We start from the raw sequence: 16,489 nt of genomic DNA on the forward strand, positions 1-16,489 counted from the left end.
TCCGCACAGTTGGCTTTTTCTTCGTCTTTAGTTTCTCGTCTAAACTCCTGAATCTGTCCGCTAATGTCGGTTTGCCCGCAGGTGCCGTTTTCGCTCTCTTTGCCGACTTCGGGGTGACTGTGGGAGGTGATTTCTTGGCACTCCCTTTTATGAGTTGTTTTAACATGGTCTCCACGGGTCCCGTCACTAACCCTACATTCTCCAACTCCTCCTCGTTGTCTTCGCCCGGTGTTTTCGCCGTTACTCCTCCAATGGGAAATTGTCGTATCCGTTTGGTCAAACGAGCCCGTTCGCGAGAGAGAGGTTTTACTCGTGTCACAGCAATACCGTCAGGAACGGATTTATCTTTTAACAGCAAGTGACTTTCGGCTGCTATGCGAGCCGCTTTGTTCAACAGTGCATTGTCCGTGATTTCGCCTTTGTAATATTGTACCAAACGATTCAAGTCTTTAGCGGGAACCATCACGACTTCCTCGGCCATAATACTCTTCTAACAAGGTTTCGTAACACTCTTGCCAGTAACGAACTTGTTCTTCCAACTTCTCTATGCGCCTTTTCAGTTCGCTCCTCGATGTACACTTGTCGCTACACTCCTTGCACAACACTAGGGTCTTTCCTTCCGGAGTCTCTTTCCTCTCTCGAATGCAATCATCGCACTCCGCGTCGTATTTTAAAGCCAAATACTCGTGGTTGACGCTGTCGTAGGCTTTGTACCATTGATCTGCACTTTTTTTACATTCAGCTTCACGTTCCGTTGATTCGCGCAGCATTTTCATCAATGACCTGAGGGTTTCTTGCAGAGACATCCTTGGTAGACCTGTTGCAATCCTTTCCAAAACCCGCTACCCTTCTGTGACAGGAGACCTTGTCGCCTTCTCTTCAATGAGTTTCTGCGCCTTCCCACTTCGCGTAAGACTTTCTTATATCGTCTGAGCTTGGCGGTGATGGGTGGACTCAGTGGAATGCGATTCTTGAGTAAATTCAATACCATCTCACTAACGGCGTTGATCTGATCGGCGTTGGCATGCTGTAACACTTCTTCTCGCTTGAACCGATTGGCTTCTTTCAGAATGCTCTCCAAGAACGGACGCTGTCGACGTAATCGATTCATACTTCCCACGGAGCTGGACGTCTGTTGTAACTACCGGTGACGCCCTTTGCACCCATCCTCTTATAGCGTTTGTCTTTTCCCAATTTATAACCCAACTTGCCGGCAAACTTGAGTATGTCCAATAAACCCTCTCCTCTCCACACGGGTCCTCTTTTAGGTTGTTTTCGTCTTCTCCTTACTACCTTTCTTCTTCGCACCATCTTGTCACAGAATGCAGTCTGTTGTAACTACCGGTGACGCCCAATGCCCCCATCCTCTTATAGTGTGTTTTTATCTCTTTTTCTTTCGAGTGGCTGCATCCAAGGCTTTCTTTGCACCCCAACCTGCAGCACCCGATGCAGCACCCAAAGCGATTGCTTTTCCACCTGCGATCAAAGCTGGTATTAAGGCTGCTAAGGGTAAAATACCACCCTTCTGTCCTATTCTTCTCCTGCCAGCACGTCTCCTCCTTTGCGCCACACGTTTCCTTCTCCTCATGATCCTATCGTCGTCGCGGTCTACGTCTATAATGATTTACATTGTCCATTATCCCTTTAAATCCCTGACTGGTCAATTTACCACCCAACGTAAAGAATGTGGGTGAAGGACCCGAGAGAAACATGCTGGCCCCCTCGGCTATCTTGTCCACTAAACGATGTTTACGTCTCGCGAGAGCTCCACCTCGCTGCCTCCTTCTTCTGGCCTTACGTTTCGTTCTTCCCATCCTACCATAACTGCCACTTCAGACGGGGTATCTTCGCTTTTATCACAACAAAATAGTCGTTCATACTCTTGAATGTACTTGTCGGCCAAAGGTGGTGCAAAATCGATGATCGTGTCATCTAGAGTTTGCATCTTGATCAAGAATCCTTCTAGTTCGTCCATCGGAAGACCGCGCGCGTACGTTCTCAATTCGATCAACGTCTTGTCATAGGTGCTGTAGGCAAATCGGCACATGTCCACTTTGAGCGAGAATTTTTTGAAATCGTTCCAACCCTTGACCACGGTTCCGCCCGCCGTCAGACAGGCTACGCTGATTCCATTTTCCATTACGGAACCCACCACGATTCCGGCTGCCATAAAGAGTAAAGCCAAAGCGTTCAAAGAACCGTGACACCACTTGAAATGGTAAAACATTTCACGATGACACCACCACTTTTTGTGGTAAAAGGCATACAATTCGTCCAATCGATTTAACAAGCCTGGATCCATCTAATTGCTCGCTCTTATTGAAGTACGACAAACGCTCGGTCGTCCACCATCTTTATAGGTCGTGGTGATGGTGTTTGTCGTCCTGATGCCTGCAATGCGACGTCCAACCACCACTTGACGCCAACCAATTCTCGTTGCATGCTGCCTTGGTTTAAACCGTGTGGAGAACCTCGTGGACGACCCGTAGGTGTAATTGGTGGAGGAGTTCCTTGACCTGCAGGTACAATGAACCTCAAGAAAGAAGGTGTGGTAGATCTTGAAGTACCCGTACCCGCCGGACTAGAAGGAGACAGTAATTGTTTCAAGTAGCGAGTCACGATTGTCGCATTGATTTGATCCAGGGCAATTTCATGGAGCCTCGGATCGTTGGTCCCTACAAGCTGTCGAATGGTCTCTGGGCTGTCAGTTGGGACTCCGTACCACTCGTACAATTGTCCTCCAAATTTCCCTTTGTTGTTGTTGACTTTCCGAATGGCATAAGGACTGGTTCCTACTCCTGCTGGCGTCGACATAATTTTCTAGCTCTCTCTTCTAACGTCTGAGTCAATTCTCTGAAGTAAGTCTTGTTATATTCTCTCGTAATCCATATCCTGTTCTCTCATACGCGCGAAATGGCAACGGCACATGTCAACCATTGCGTACTATACCTGAGCGTTACGTAGGAACATCTCGAGAAAATCTGTAACATCTCATGCATCCCTTTTCTTTTAAGAGGTGGCTGAAAATCCGTTTGTTGTCGCAGCTGGCTGGGTGTAGATCCAATACCATGTAACCAAACGGTCTTTCCGTCGTTTTGGCGTATACGTCCATCACATCCTGCCAACGGGATGGAAACGCTTGTAACAGTAAATTCCTCATACCCAATTGATCGCGAGGGTTCTTGAAAGCCACGATGTAATGAGCATTCCTGGAAATGCTCTTGGCGTATTTTCCCGGTGGAAACATGTCTTGACATAAGTACAAGACGGTGATGTTTCTGTGATGGGAATGTTTGGTAAACAAATCTAATACTCTTTTGTCGTTTCCCCCCTCTTCCATGAGATCGTCCAATACCATCACACCTCCGCGGGGAAACCATTTGGTCAAATCCTCTTCTTCGGGAATTCCTTCGTGAAATTTTACACCTCGCTTTTTCATGTCTCTGAATCCATCTTGCCAAGCTCCGTAACAATAATGCACGGCATCCGGAGACGTACCAAACAAGTCGTCGGAATGATTCAACAAGAGTTGACTGGCAAACACTGTTTTACCACTTGCTGAAGGACCCACGATCAAAATACTAGAGGGCGTGCGAAAGCTGAATGCCTCACCGCGTTCCATGTCGAAATGACATTTGGCAACACTAACGTTGCATAAAAAGACTGCATTCGTATTTTTACAAAGCAGAAAAAGTCTGCATTCGTGTTTTTACAAAGCAGAAAAAGACTGCATTCTTGTTTCTACGAAGCAGAAAAAGTTTGCATCGGTCCGGCGGGGAATCAAACCCCGATCTCCTAAGCGACAGTTAGGTATGCTTACCATTACACCACCGATTCTTATGAATGTCATACTTATTTTCTTTTAGTGTAGATGGCGATGGTCTTCTGGTTTAAGACGTCGAGGTTCAAATCCTATCCGTGGCAACGTTTTCCATACATGACACACACACCTTATTCATTTCAACACTTTTCTTTTATTTGAATGCAACTACACAAGATGTCTTACACCGCAGAAAGACATTTCACAATCCTGATGGCATTCCATCTTACATACTTTGTCCCACGACATTTCTTTCAAGATCAATTTCTTTAACATTTGCCCTACTTTATGGTCATTGTACACGTAATCGTGTTTCTTGAATCTCGCTTCGAATTGACTCATGCTACGTCCTTCGGCCCTATCGATCAGATACATCAACGCGTAATCGCCACAGCTTTGACTGTACAACGACTGTAGACTCCGTCCATTGCACACTACATACTTCCAATGACCGTCCAACCAATCTTGCAATGGTTGCGCCGTCTGGTAAACTTCCAAGGGTAAGGCGTAACTGTCCAACACTTCGCATACGTTTCCATTCGTCCACAGAGCGATCCAATGTCGACCGGGCATGTCGTAAGGATCAGTGTTCACGATGTACCCTTGAGCTTTCTTCTTGAGCGGTTTGCGAGGTAATCGATCACAGGCTACCGTCCCGTAAAAGTATGGTTTCAACGAAACGTGATTTCTGGCCAATTGATCCAACTGCACGTTATTCAAAGTCACTTTCTCCATCACTAACGCTGGTACACGTCGTACAACACGGCTTTGTTCTTGTCTATCTCCAGAAGATTCTCAAACTCTCCATACACGATGATGGTCACGTTCACATCTGGGTTTGCTCCAAAGTTCAACTCTATAAGTAGATTTCCTGCTTGCTTGGGGTTCATCCTGTAGCTGTCCACACATCCATTGGCTACATTGTCAAACACGAACAACGTGCAATTCTTTCCTTGTCCCCAATCGTCACCCCGCACCATGTTTCCTTGATGTTTGCACAGACAGCCGGTGGCTTGCAAGAAGCGAAAGTACCCTCTGAGATCTTTGGTGGCATCGTTGTAGGCCAACTCTAACGTTTCGTAAGGATACTCTTCTCCTCCCACGAGTTGTCTTATGCTGCTCATTCCAAATTTCTGAAAACAGAAGGGATCGTTGGCCACGTTCCCAGTGAAGGCTGTGGATAACACCATACCCACGATCACGCGGTTGGGAATTCTCCCTTGGAACAAGTTGGTGCATTCGTACCGTCGTTGATCTCCCTGCATGCTGAAGGTTCGAATCTCGCTTCTCACGGTCGGGTAACTCACCACTTGATTCTTGGTGGTCATTTCATCCATCAATCTCCTGTACGTCGTGGGATTGAGACGCACTTGACACAGGTACATTCGAACTTTGACTTCCTGGGCCGTTAATTTTCCTGCCAGAGCCACTCCATTCAAGAACACGTCGGGAGAATTGAAGTACATCTGTATTCCTATCTGCACTCTGGGTACCAGGAGTTTGTTCAGATGAAACACTTCGATGTAAGGTTTGAAACGCAACACGTGTCGCTTGCCACCTGTGTAATTGGCTTGTTCTGCTTTGGAGATCTTGAGAGCCTCCTTGTGATTGGCGGACAAAGCTCGGTAGTGTGCGTGTCCATCTCCACCGTTGGATTCAATATCCGTGTTGTTGGCAGTCCACGTGGCTGGAAAATCGATGTGATTGTACCATCCTTGAGGTTTCAAGACGGTTTCTCCATCATGTCTGTCGTAATTCAACAACGTTTCCAAGAAGGCTTTGTAATGGTATGTGTCCGTTTGTGGACTAATGAGAGTACCGTTGAGACGCACACTGATTTGCTTGAACAAAGAATGGGCTAGATTGTTCACGGGCCACAACAAGTCGGCAGCTGCCACGTTGGTTTCATTGTTTTTCTTCAGTTGTAATTCTACCTCGAAGAAGCTACGGCTGAGATCGATGTAATCTTCAAGGTCGCCTATCTGAAATTCTACTGGGTTGATGCCTGTGGTGTAGGTCTGAATGGGGACCATCCGATACGACGACACGCTAACATCCGTCGGTGGTATGGTGAACAGATCCAATAGTGGATTGGCCACTCGTTTCGACTGTGGGTAAGCACTCGAGATGGTCTCCGTCATCGTTTCTTTTTTTTTACTGCGCTTCCGTAAGGTCTGTATCCAATCGTAGCCAGGAGGCTTTCTGACCTCGGGACCCATCCATCCGCCCTTTTGTACTTTTCGTCTTTTACTTTTTATCTTCTTTAACGCATGGTTCAATAGAGCCAGTGAGAAACCTTCTCCACGCTGTTTGATAGGAGCTCGTTTCGATCGAACCAGTCTGGACGATCGCGAGAAAATCGGATTCATTCTTCTCCAAAGATGTCGTTCAGTTTTCTTTTGACGTTTCTATCTATGACTTCTTTTAGTTTGCGTTTCACGGCTCGTTTGGGTCCACTCTTAGCTCCTTGACCCGCTCTACGAATGCGGTCCCCGATGCCGCGTCCACTTTTAAATCCTTTTACAGCTCCACCGAGAGATTCTTTCACGATGTCAGACAAAAATCCGTTCCCCTCTTGAGGAGGAGGAGGATCCGGTATGAAACGTGTCAGGGCACCTCCTTTCATGTTCGCTTGAAATGTAAGGTCACGATCGTGTTCCCTTCACCAAAATCCACCAGTCTACCTGTTGTCGACTCTGAAACAGCCGTCTCGATAATGTCAATCACCTGGTTACGCAATGGAATATATTGAACGTGGAGCGGTCCGAAGTACACGGATCCTTCTCCTCTGCGTCGATAATTGACTTCTCGCAATAGATCTGTGACTTGATTTCCCACCATGGAACTGCTCCCCACGCTGGAGTAGACGAGAAGCGAACGTGAATTGTGACCCACGATGTTTTGAAAGGCCTCGTTGAGATTCAGGAATCGCCAGTTGCAGAGAAAACTCAATTTGTAAAAGCCGTCGTATTTTCCCCAAAATGCCGCTCTTTCGTCATCGTCCAAAAGTTGTTCATTCTCTGTAGTCACATCTGGAACGGTGTCGCTGAAGAATTCTTGTCGTAAATTGGGTCCTAAATCATGGGTACCATCTTCTCTCACTTTAAACCATCCCATCTGTTGTGCAAAGTGTTGATTGATATCGAAGTATGGTGTCAGGCCCACGCTCTTGTCTATGTTTTCATTATCGGTGACGAGTTCGTCCCCGTCCCACATGAACTTGATGTACATGTGTTTGCCATCCTCTGTAGCATAGGACCACCCGTAATGGGGCCCACCCTTGTTGTAGATTCGGCGTTGTTCGACAAACGTCACCATCGTTTTCATGAAACCCACTCCGTCTACCTTGTTGAATATTTGGCGCACGTCTCTAGGTTCGTAGTGGGCAGTACCAAGATACAAAATACGGTTCTCTCCTTCTCCCTTTCGGTAATTCCACGCCAATCGAAAAAGCGGTTTGTTGTCGAGTGTCAAGTTCGGAAGACCCAGTTTGGCGTCCGGTAGGGAAATGCTGCTCAATCCTACTTTCCATCCGGTTCCTTGAAATCGTAACGGGTACGGTAAACGGATCTTGAATTGATTGGCTCTGTTGTCGGGAAACTCGGTTCCGCTGCTGTGACTGGGTAACGTGACGTAAAATCCTTCCTCGTCGCTCATGATTTTTTTAGAGCCGTCTTTTCGATCCAACTGTCGTATTTGTCTGCCCAGCCTTTCCAGTGCACTAAGACTTTATTTCCTTTACGCTTTACAATCTTTTCCACTCTGAAAAAATCGTCATCAGACACAACGACCTTTTGTAGATCTTCCTTGTAAAAAGTACCTCGAACAGGGGTGTCGTCCATCTCTTGGATCTTGTAAGTCGTTACTGGTGGTCCTGGTCGCACTTCTCGTATCACAAACACTTCTTCGGTCCATCCAGGTAAATACCCTTTCTTGAAAGGACGATGTTTTTTGTTGAGCCTAACGCGATCGTTTACTTTGAATTCGACCCGTTGTTGTTTGGGTTTTCGCAATCGTTTGTCGTAGAGACGATGCCACACCTCCTTTTCGTTGTTCACATTAACGTCTTGAGGAGCCATACCAATACTGCGATGATACGATGCATTGTAACCTTTGACTAAGCTTTGAAGGATAGGAAGGTAAGAGAGAGTGTTGGCAGCTGTGAAATAACGAAACAGACGTTCTTTGAATGAACGAATGAAGCGTTCGCAAATGCTAGCTTTCGCGTCCCCAGACGTAGAAAAGTGGTGGATGCCTTCCTGTTTCATCAAAGTGGAAAACGTCTGATTGTAAAACTCCTTTCCGTCGTCCGTTTGAAACCTTAAGGGTTTTCGACCTTTGGCGAGCTTTAAAATCTTGGCAAAGGCTTCTGTCACGGCTTTTCCAGTCTTGTTTTTCAAAGGCTGCACCCATGAATACTTGGAAAACGCATCGATGACCATGAGTAAGTATCGGTTTCCTTTGTTGTACTTGGACAAGGGTTGGAATTCTGCGAGGTCCCCCACCCATTGCTCGTCGACGTTAAACACTAGGACCGGTAACGTGGCGAAACGACGTCTGCGCGGTTTGTGAAGAGTGTAACCCAAATCTCGTTCCAACACTTGTCTGGCCTGTCTGACACTGATCTTTTGTGCTTTGGCAAACCGCTGCACTCCTCCCAAACTACCGGGTTGCGAAGGATCATGGTATTTTCGAAGAAAGTTCTTCTTTTCTTTGTTGCTTGTTTTCTTTGAACGTTTCATAACAGAAGCAGACACAGGCTAATCACAGAAGGGATGCACTTGGAGTATTTCTCTTCTAAGATTTGGTACCATTGGTATGAATTTTCTTGCTGTTTCAACCACATTATAAAGACAACAAAGCGAAAAGGATGACCTTCGATTTTCGCCTGTTCAAACACTTCTAAGGGATCCTTCCAAGTAGTTGGAATTATTATTTCTTTCCCATGTTTTTCGTATAAGCAGTTGCACAGGTAACAAATCCATAACCATTTTGTTTCTCCACACATCACACTCGCAAACCCTAATAAAGTGAACAACACCATGATGATTTCTCAAATGACTTTTATTTTCAAATACACTAAGTTTATTTCATGTAAAAGTACACTTTCAAATCAAGTAATGGGAAAAGAATGTCAATCTGTAAATCCTAAGACGGCAGCACGCTTTTGGAATTCTAATTCCATGGGATCAACTGATGGATTTTTTGCTTTCAAACTTCTTAGTTTATATAACAATTGTAATAATTGTTCTTCTTTATCTGGCGAATAATGTAGACCACGCAACTCGGAAGGAGAACCAATCTCGTTAGTACTATCCACCACACAAAACTTGGTGGCTTTGACTTCATCCCAGAGATCTTTGTCACCACATTCCTTCATCGGCGGTTGTGCTTGTGGTGGGTAGTTTGGTACAAAATCGTATCCTTTTCTCGGATACCCATTTTTGTCGCGGGATGAACGATTACCATCCACCTGGTCATAGCTAGGTGGTTCATCTGCCCACAGAAAGAAGCGACATCGTGACGGCTGCTTTCCTTTACATCTGAAGTAAATTCTTCCGGGGTTCTTCTCTGAACGACTCTTGCACAGAACAACAGGTTTGAAACAGAAACAGCGAACCTCGTTCCATTTTTCTTTGTAGTGTTCTGACAACTTGGAAGATACGGTAGAGAAATACTCCTTTCCGTCCTGCACCCCAGTCATGACAAAACAATCAGCGACGGGACAGCGCCAACATGACCACCTACCACCGTCATAACACCGTTGTGACATGTGTTGAAGATGAACGGGGCAGAGATGTTGTTCCAGATACATTTCTTGGAAAGTGGCCAAAGGTGGATCAAACATAGGAGTCATATCAAATCCCATTTCTTTCAAGAAGCTTTCCGTACTAACGTCTTGAAGCGGAACTGTGTCTCCTTCCTCGAAGACATGTAATTCTACTTTCTCTCCACTCTCGGTGACTTTTAGTTCTTTCTTCGTGTGGACAACTGAAAAATTAGAGATTAAGTAAGGTGACACGTCGAATGGTGTCCAGTACATGCCTTCTTATACGTAAACGTCTGGGAGTGGGTTCTTGCTTGCGAGCTTCGTGTCGTTGGCGCATATTCTGTTTGTTGCGCAGTCTTTTTGTTTTGAACATAGACTGGCGTTGAGAAATATCTTCTTCTTCTACCAGACAAATCAGTTTAGCGACACTCAACGTGCCTTTACGAGTTATATGGCGCTCGGTAACATCTGTAGAAAATGTCACACGGACGCATTTATGTGGGCTAGTCTTAGTCAACCACTCTTCAATCAACATTTGTCTTTTACCTTCACTCTTAGGTTCTTGCTTCTTGTCTTTAACGGTCTTCTTCTTCTTCTTTTTACCGCTATACACTGGAAGAGGGTTGGTAGGTTGTCTCTTCATGCTGAAAACTGTGTTAGTAAATACAGACAGGTAGACCGTTTTTATAAGTCTCTATTTCATTAACATAAATGGTTTTGTCCTAATTTGGTAAAAGTTTCCTCTTACACATTTACATAACAATAGCACTGTCTCCTTACACATTAAAATATCAATAGCATTGTTTCCTCTTACACATCAACATATCAATAGTACTCTTCTCTTACACATTAAAATATCAATAGCATTGTTTCCTCTTACACATTTACATAACAATAGCACTGTCTCCTCTTACACATTAAAATATCAATAGTATTGTTTCCTCTTACACATTAACATAACAATAGCACTGTCTCCTCTTACACATTAAAATATCAATAGTATTGTTTCCTCTTACACATTAACATATCAATAGTACTCTTCTCTTACACATTAAAATATCAATAGCATTGTTTCCTCTTACACATTTCCATATCAATAGTACTCTCTTCTTACACATTTATATAAGAATACAAGATTCTGCTATAAACAAAATCATCCCTTTACACGTTCAAAACTTGTTAAGATGCAAATGATGGCAGAACCAATGGATGTGGGCACTGGTAATGGTTACGTTCTTTTCACGGGTGGAGCCAAAGGGATCGAGTCTTTGGCGGAACAACAGGGTGTCCATTATGGCATGAATGTGTGTATTATCCTTTCTCCCATACAAGAACGAAGCCGCTTCATTACACCGCTAACTATTCAACAGTTAAAAGAAGCAGAACCCTATGTCCACAAAGCCAATCTGACCTTGCAGCGAAATGTTCAAGGAACTGTATATTTGGGATTACTGGAACGCAATTTTTGGATCATAAAAGATGCCAATTATGTGTTTGCCTTTGGAGAATTTGAACCTGGATTCCAAAAAACAACCTTGAAGGGGTTTACAGGATGGAGCGTGCAAATGACTTTGGATCATGGCAATAAGGCTGTCTACGTGTTTGACAACAAAAGTCGTCAGTGGTACAAACCTAGCTGGGAAAAGAAATGTGACAAAAACAGGCAATGGTTCATGCAACACCATTTCGTTCCGTGTAGTCCTCCTACCTTAGGATTAAAGAGCGCCATTCTGGGAACAAGAAACCCGTCTCCGGAAGTGCAACAAGAGATAAAAAACTTGTTCGAAAGAACAATCGTCGAAATAAATCAGTTGACCAATTGTTTTCAACGGTTTCATTTTTAACTCAAGAAAGCATCTTTGCTGTTTCTTAGGAACATTCCTGGAAAGTTGTAACGACTTTAGTGACGACAAAAACAAAACACATTTAAATAGAGGTTACAAATAAGAATGTCAAATGAAAGCGAAAAGAAACAAGAAAAAAATCATTATTGTTCCACCCATGTAATTATACATTTTGTGAATAAAAAATGTTCAATCATAATCTTTTGTGTTATTCTTACAATTTACAAATCGAAAGTACTCTTTCCTTTTACACATTAAAATATCAATAGCATTGTTTCCTCTTACACATTAACATATCAATAGTACTCTTCTCTTACACATTAAAATATCAATAGCATTGTTTCCTCTTACACATTAACATATCAAAAGGTAGACAAATATAAAATAACACTCAGTTGTGTGACCCAAACCATTCAAGTTTAACATGGCTCACCTTGACACAATTGTCAATGAAAAAGATGATGCAATACTAAACCAACATATGGATGAATGGGAAGATGACCTATTGTTAAAAGAAACCACTGACGCCGCAGAACGTCAACTGACTCACCAAGAGCAAATAGGCGGCAGTGTGAGCACAACACAGCCCGGACGCTTTGAGTTTAACCTCAATCCATACGTGGACCGATCAAGTAGGAGGCTTGGTGTACGCGAACGACACTTCACAGCCAATATTCGTCAAGTGGGCCAGTTTTTGCCCCAACAACAGTTGGCGTCAGCGTTACGGGATAGCATTCACAGAGCCTTACAAAATCTGATTCTTCGAGACCGGATCCCCGAACAGGACAGGGTCTACTTCAGTTTAGCCAGCAACCGCCTGAACAACAGTTATGCTTATCGTGGCCTTCCTGCCAGCGAATGGTTACGTGGTGGGACTCGAGTGGACAACATGCTCGAACAAATGTCAAAAATGTTAAACTCAAACGAGAACTTTGAAGTAGACGATTCATTCCAACTATCTTTCACGCACGTTCGCGCTCCTCCCCGAGGCAGCGGTCAAAAGAGAAAGCTGAAACCAGGCCACAGCAACCACAAGACCTTCAAGCGTATCAAGCAATGTGTAATCGAAATCAACAATGAAGACAACTTGTGCTGTGCCAGAGCAATCGTGACGGCCAAAGCCAACGTCGACGATCATCCCAATTGGCGTGGTTTTCAGCGGGGACGTAACATTCAAAAAGAGCAGGCTCTATTACTACACTATGAAGCAGGGGTCCCCTTCGGCCCTTGTGGTTACGAAGAACTTACCAAATTTGCCCTGGCTCCCAGTCTCTTGGAGTACCAGTTACTTCTTGTCGATGCCACCCGAGGGTACAGCGTACGTTCCTTTGGACCACCCCAAGAGAAACAACTGGTCCTGCTCTATGACGTGGAACACTATGACGTCATCACAAGTCTACCAGGGTACTTCGGTTCAAGTTACTTTTGTGCACGATGTTTCCAGCCCTATCCCATTGAAGGTCGACATGCTTGCAAGAACAATCCAGACCATTGTAGTGCGTGTCAGCAGACGGGTTGTCCAGATTTCACTGAGGCTAAATGTCGAGGACATCGGGCCACGTTGCCATGCGGGTCATGTAAGCGATCCTTCTACGGAGACACGTGCTTCCAGAATCACCTGGCGAGGTCTTACACTGGCAATGTCGCCAACACCAAGCACGTCAGTGTGTGCACCCAACGACGCAAATGCCCTGACTGTCGAAAACTATTGGTAGGTCTCAAGGAGCAACAAGAGCACGAGTGTGGTCATGTAGAGTGCCCATCTTGCCAAGAATACGTGGAGGCCTCTTCCCATCAGTGTTACATTCAGGTGGTCAAATCCCCGGAAGAAGAGAAAGAAGAAAAGCGCGAGAAAAAAAGGAAAAGACGTCAAGCCAAACAGGGAGCTGCGGCTGGCCTTGCAACCCTTGAGACCAATGGCGCTGTCATGAAAGGCGAAGAAGATGACGAGAAACCACCTCTTCATGTGTTTTTCGACATCGAAGCGATGCAAGACACCGGGCGACACATTCCCAACTTACTGATCGCTGAAACGGAACAGGACGACCGTCCAGTTCGTTTCAAAGGTGAACATTGCGTAAGAGACTTTCTCGAGTGGCTCGACACGTTAACCGAGGATGACACCCGACCCGTCACGGTGATCGCCCACAACTTCCAGGGCTACGACGGTTATTTTGTCGTGGACGAATACCATAATCAGCATCGGATAATCGAGCAGATACGTAACGGTGCCAAGTTGCTGCAAGTGGCCTTCGACAGGATACGCTTCATCGACTCTCTCTCCTTTTTTCAGATGCCACTCTCTGCTTTTCCGAAAACCTTTGGCCTCACTGAACTCAAGAAGGGGTACTTCCCTCATCTATTCAACACCCCCGAGAACCAAGAGTACGTGGGTCCCATTCCCGGCAAGCATTATTACATGCCGGAGTCCATGTCGGTGAGCGGTCGTAAGGAATTCCAGAAGTGGTACGACGATCAAGTGTCCAAAAATGTGGAATTTGACTTTCAGAATGAGCTGGTCGAGTACTGCGAGTCAGACGTACAGTTGTTGAAACAAGGGTGCCTCACTTTCAAGCGACTCTTCGAAAAACAGGCCAAATTCAACCCATGGGACAAGATTACCATCGCTTCAGCTTGCAATCGTGACTTGCGACAGAACCGTATGGCTCCGAACACCATCGCCTCGGAGCCACTACACGGATGGCGGTTGAAATCCAATCACTCCAAAGTCTCCCTGGAATGGCTGCACTGGCAGGAACACTGTTTGGGGGAATCCTCCAACGATCATGGGTTTCGCATTCGACACGCAGCCAACCAGGGTGAATATCGAATCCCTAACAGCTGCTACACCGTGGACGGGTACGACGAGCAGACCAACACTGTGTACGAATTCGAGGGCTGTTTCTGGCACGGTTGCCCCAGGTGCTACCCCAACCGAACCGAGTCTCATACACGTCTCGAAGATCGGTGTGCCGACGATGTGTACCGCTGTACCCAGAAGAAACTACAGTACCTCACAGACAAGGGTTACAATGCGGTAACAGTATGGGAATGTGAGTGGAATCGTATGAAAAAGGAGAGCGAGGAGATTAAAGCGTTCATGACCAGTCTCGACATTGTGGAGCCTTTAAATCCCCGCGACGCTTTCTGTGGTGGCAGAACAAATGCCGTGAAGCTTTACCATCGAGCGGACGAGGAGAATTGGGAACAACTTAAGTATTACGACTTCACGTCCCTCTATCCATTCGTCAACAAGAACTCCGAATACCCTGTGGGACATCCGGAGATCAAATTCCAGCCGGATCACTCAGACATCTCTCGTTATTTTGGGATCGCCAAATGCACTGTGTTGCCACCCGAGAGACTCTTCCACCCCGTGCTACCCCTACGACAGAACAACAAGTTGACGTTTCCGCTTTGTCGCACCTGCGTCGAGGAGGAAATGGACAAACCCATGTTAGAAAGGAGCCACGTTTGCAGTCACACCGTCGAGCAACGCCAAATCACTGGTACGTGGTGTACTCCGGAATTAGAAATGGCTGTGAAGAAAGGGTACCAGATCCTCCACATTCATGAGGTGTGGAATTTTCCAGAACGACAGGAGGGGCTCTTCGCCAATTATGTAAACACCTGGTTGAAGATCAAAGAAGAAGCCAGCGGTTGGCCGTCCCACGTGGGTGACGATCCCGAGAAACAGCGGCAACACATCGAAGACTACTACGCCCGAGAGGGGATTCGTCTGGACCCTACCAAAATCAAGAAAAATCCAGGTCTGCGTACTCTGGCCAAGATGATGCTTAACTCCATGTGGGGTAAGTTTGGGCAACGCAGCAACAAGACCCAGGTCAGAGAGTTCGACGATCCAAAGGCATTCACGGAGTTCCATGAGAGTGACAAGTACGATATCCGCTACGTGAGCGTACTGACCGAGGAACGGGTGGAGATCCACTACAAACACGAGCTGGAAGACGATCCTGTGTCGCCAAACCTCAACATCTTCGTCGCCTGTTTCACTACCTGTTGGGCCCGGCTACGACTCTACGAAGCTCTCGACCTGTTGCAAGACCGAGTCCTATACTTTGACACGGACAGTGTGGTGTTCCGAAGTCTGCCGGGTCAACCCATCCCTCCGCTCGACGATTACCTGGGTGACTTCAAAGACGAATTGAGTGAGGGAGATTTCATTGTTGAGTTTGCTTCCGGTGGACCCAAGAATTACGGCTATTTAACCAGAAACGGGAAAGAAGAGTGTAAAGTGCGCGGAATCTCATTAAACAGTGAAGGGTCCAAACAGTTAAACTACAGGGTCTTGCGTCAGAACGTTATCGACGACATCCAACAACCCTTGCAGTCCGGTGTCCGACAAACAGATGTCGTGAAACCGTACCACATCGTACGTAACGCCAAACAGTACACTATCGAAACAGTACCCCAGACCAAAAAGTACCAAATGGTTTATAGCAAACGCGTCATTGATCCGACCACGTTCCTGACCTACCCTTATGGGTATCTCCGCTGGACCAATGAAGACGAGAATATGACAGATCTTTTAGCCGACTTATAAATACTGTGTCTGTAAATCGGGTGCTGAGAATACAGCGAACGTTTGTAAATAAATTTCTTGTAATAAAAAAATGAATCGAAAAACAAGATCTGTTGTTGCGTGATTTTTGCGACCGCGTGACTGCGACCTGTCAATCATGTTTCCTTGACAACCAAATTCACTCATTATGTATGCAACATGAAAGCGAGTTCCATCATTATGTATGAAAGCGAGGCAAATGTTCACTCATTATGTATGCAACATGAAAGCGAGGCAAATGGGTCTAGAGTGGCTTACACCACTACTCAGCACCATCTTCGCCTTCACCTCCACCAGGTCCTCGGGCAGCGCGTACAATTTGGCGCCAATTTTTCGCGCCATAGAGATGGCGTACTTGGCGTTCAACAGTTTGTCTTCGTCTGTTTCTCCACTGGTGACCATGTTGTATTGTAGAAACCCGGGCTTGATACCATCAATCAGATCGATCACACATCGACTGCTTGCGACCCGTA

At 45.7% G+C, this 16,489-nt stretch overlaps 3 protein-coding genes across 3 annotated transcripts; 1 reads left to right on the top strand and 2 right to left on the bottom strand.

Annotated features, from left to right (window-relative positions):
- Positions 1 to 2,956: 2,956 nt before the first annotated feature.
- On the bottom strand, positions 2,957 to 3,643 carry LOC144640591 (uncharacterized). Its single transcript, XM_078499689.1, has one exon. The coding sequence runs from the start codon at positions 3,620 to 3,622 to the stop codon at positions 2,957 to 2,959; it is 666 nt and encodes a 221-aa protein (XP_078355815.1). The 5' UTR covers positions 3,623 to 3,643.
- A 914-nt stretch (positions 3,644 to 4,557) lies between these two features.
- LOC144640592 (uncharacterized protein F54H12.2-like) lies at positions 4,558 to 5,961 on the bottom strand. The gene has a single exon (XM_078499691.1). It carries the CDS (start codon positions 5,959 to 5,961, stop codon positions 4,558 to 4,560), a length of 1,404 nt encoding a protein of 467 aa, XP_078355817.1.
- Positions 5,962 to 11,858: 5,897 nt separating this feature from the next.
- Positions 11,859 to 15,998, top strand: LOC144640593 (uncharacterized). Its single transcript, XM_078499692.1, has one exon. It carries the CDS (start codon positions 11,859 to 11,861, stop codon positions 15,996 to 15,998), a length of 4,140 nt encoding a protein of 1,379 aa, XP_078355818.1.
- The last annotated feature ends 491 nt before the right edge of the window (positions 15,999 to 16,489 follow it).

This window comes from Oculina patagonica, unplaced genomic scaffold, assembly GCF_052425735.1.
Source record: "Oculina patagonica isolate OP01 unplaced genomic scaffold, crgOcupat unplaced37, whole genome shotgun sequence".
In the NCBI taxonomy this organism is placed as follows: Eukaryota; Metazoa; Cnidaria; class Anthozoa; order Scleractinia; family Oculinidae; genus Oculina; species Oculina patagonica.

Coding starts and splice junctions, on each gene's coding strand:
- LOC144640591 (XM_078499689.1), bottom strand. CDS start 3,622: ATGGAACGCGGTGAGGCATTCAGCTTTCGCACGCCCTCTAGTATTTTG.
- LOC144640592 (XM_078499691.1), bottom strand. CDS start 5,961: ATGACGGAGACCATCTCGAGTGCTTACCCACAGTCGAAACGAGTGGCC.
- LOC144640593 (XM_078499692.1), top strand. CDS start 11,859: ATGGCTCACCTTGACACAATTGTCAATGAAAAAGATGATGCAATACTA.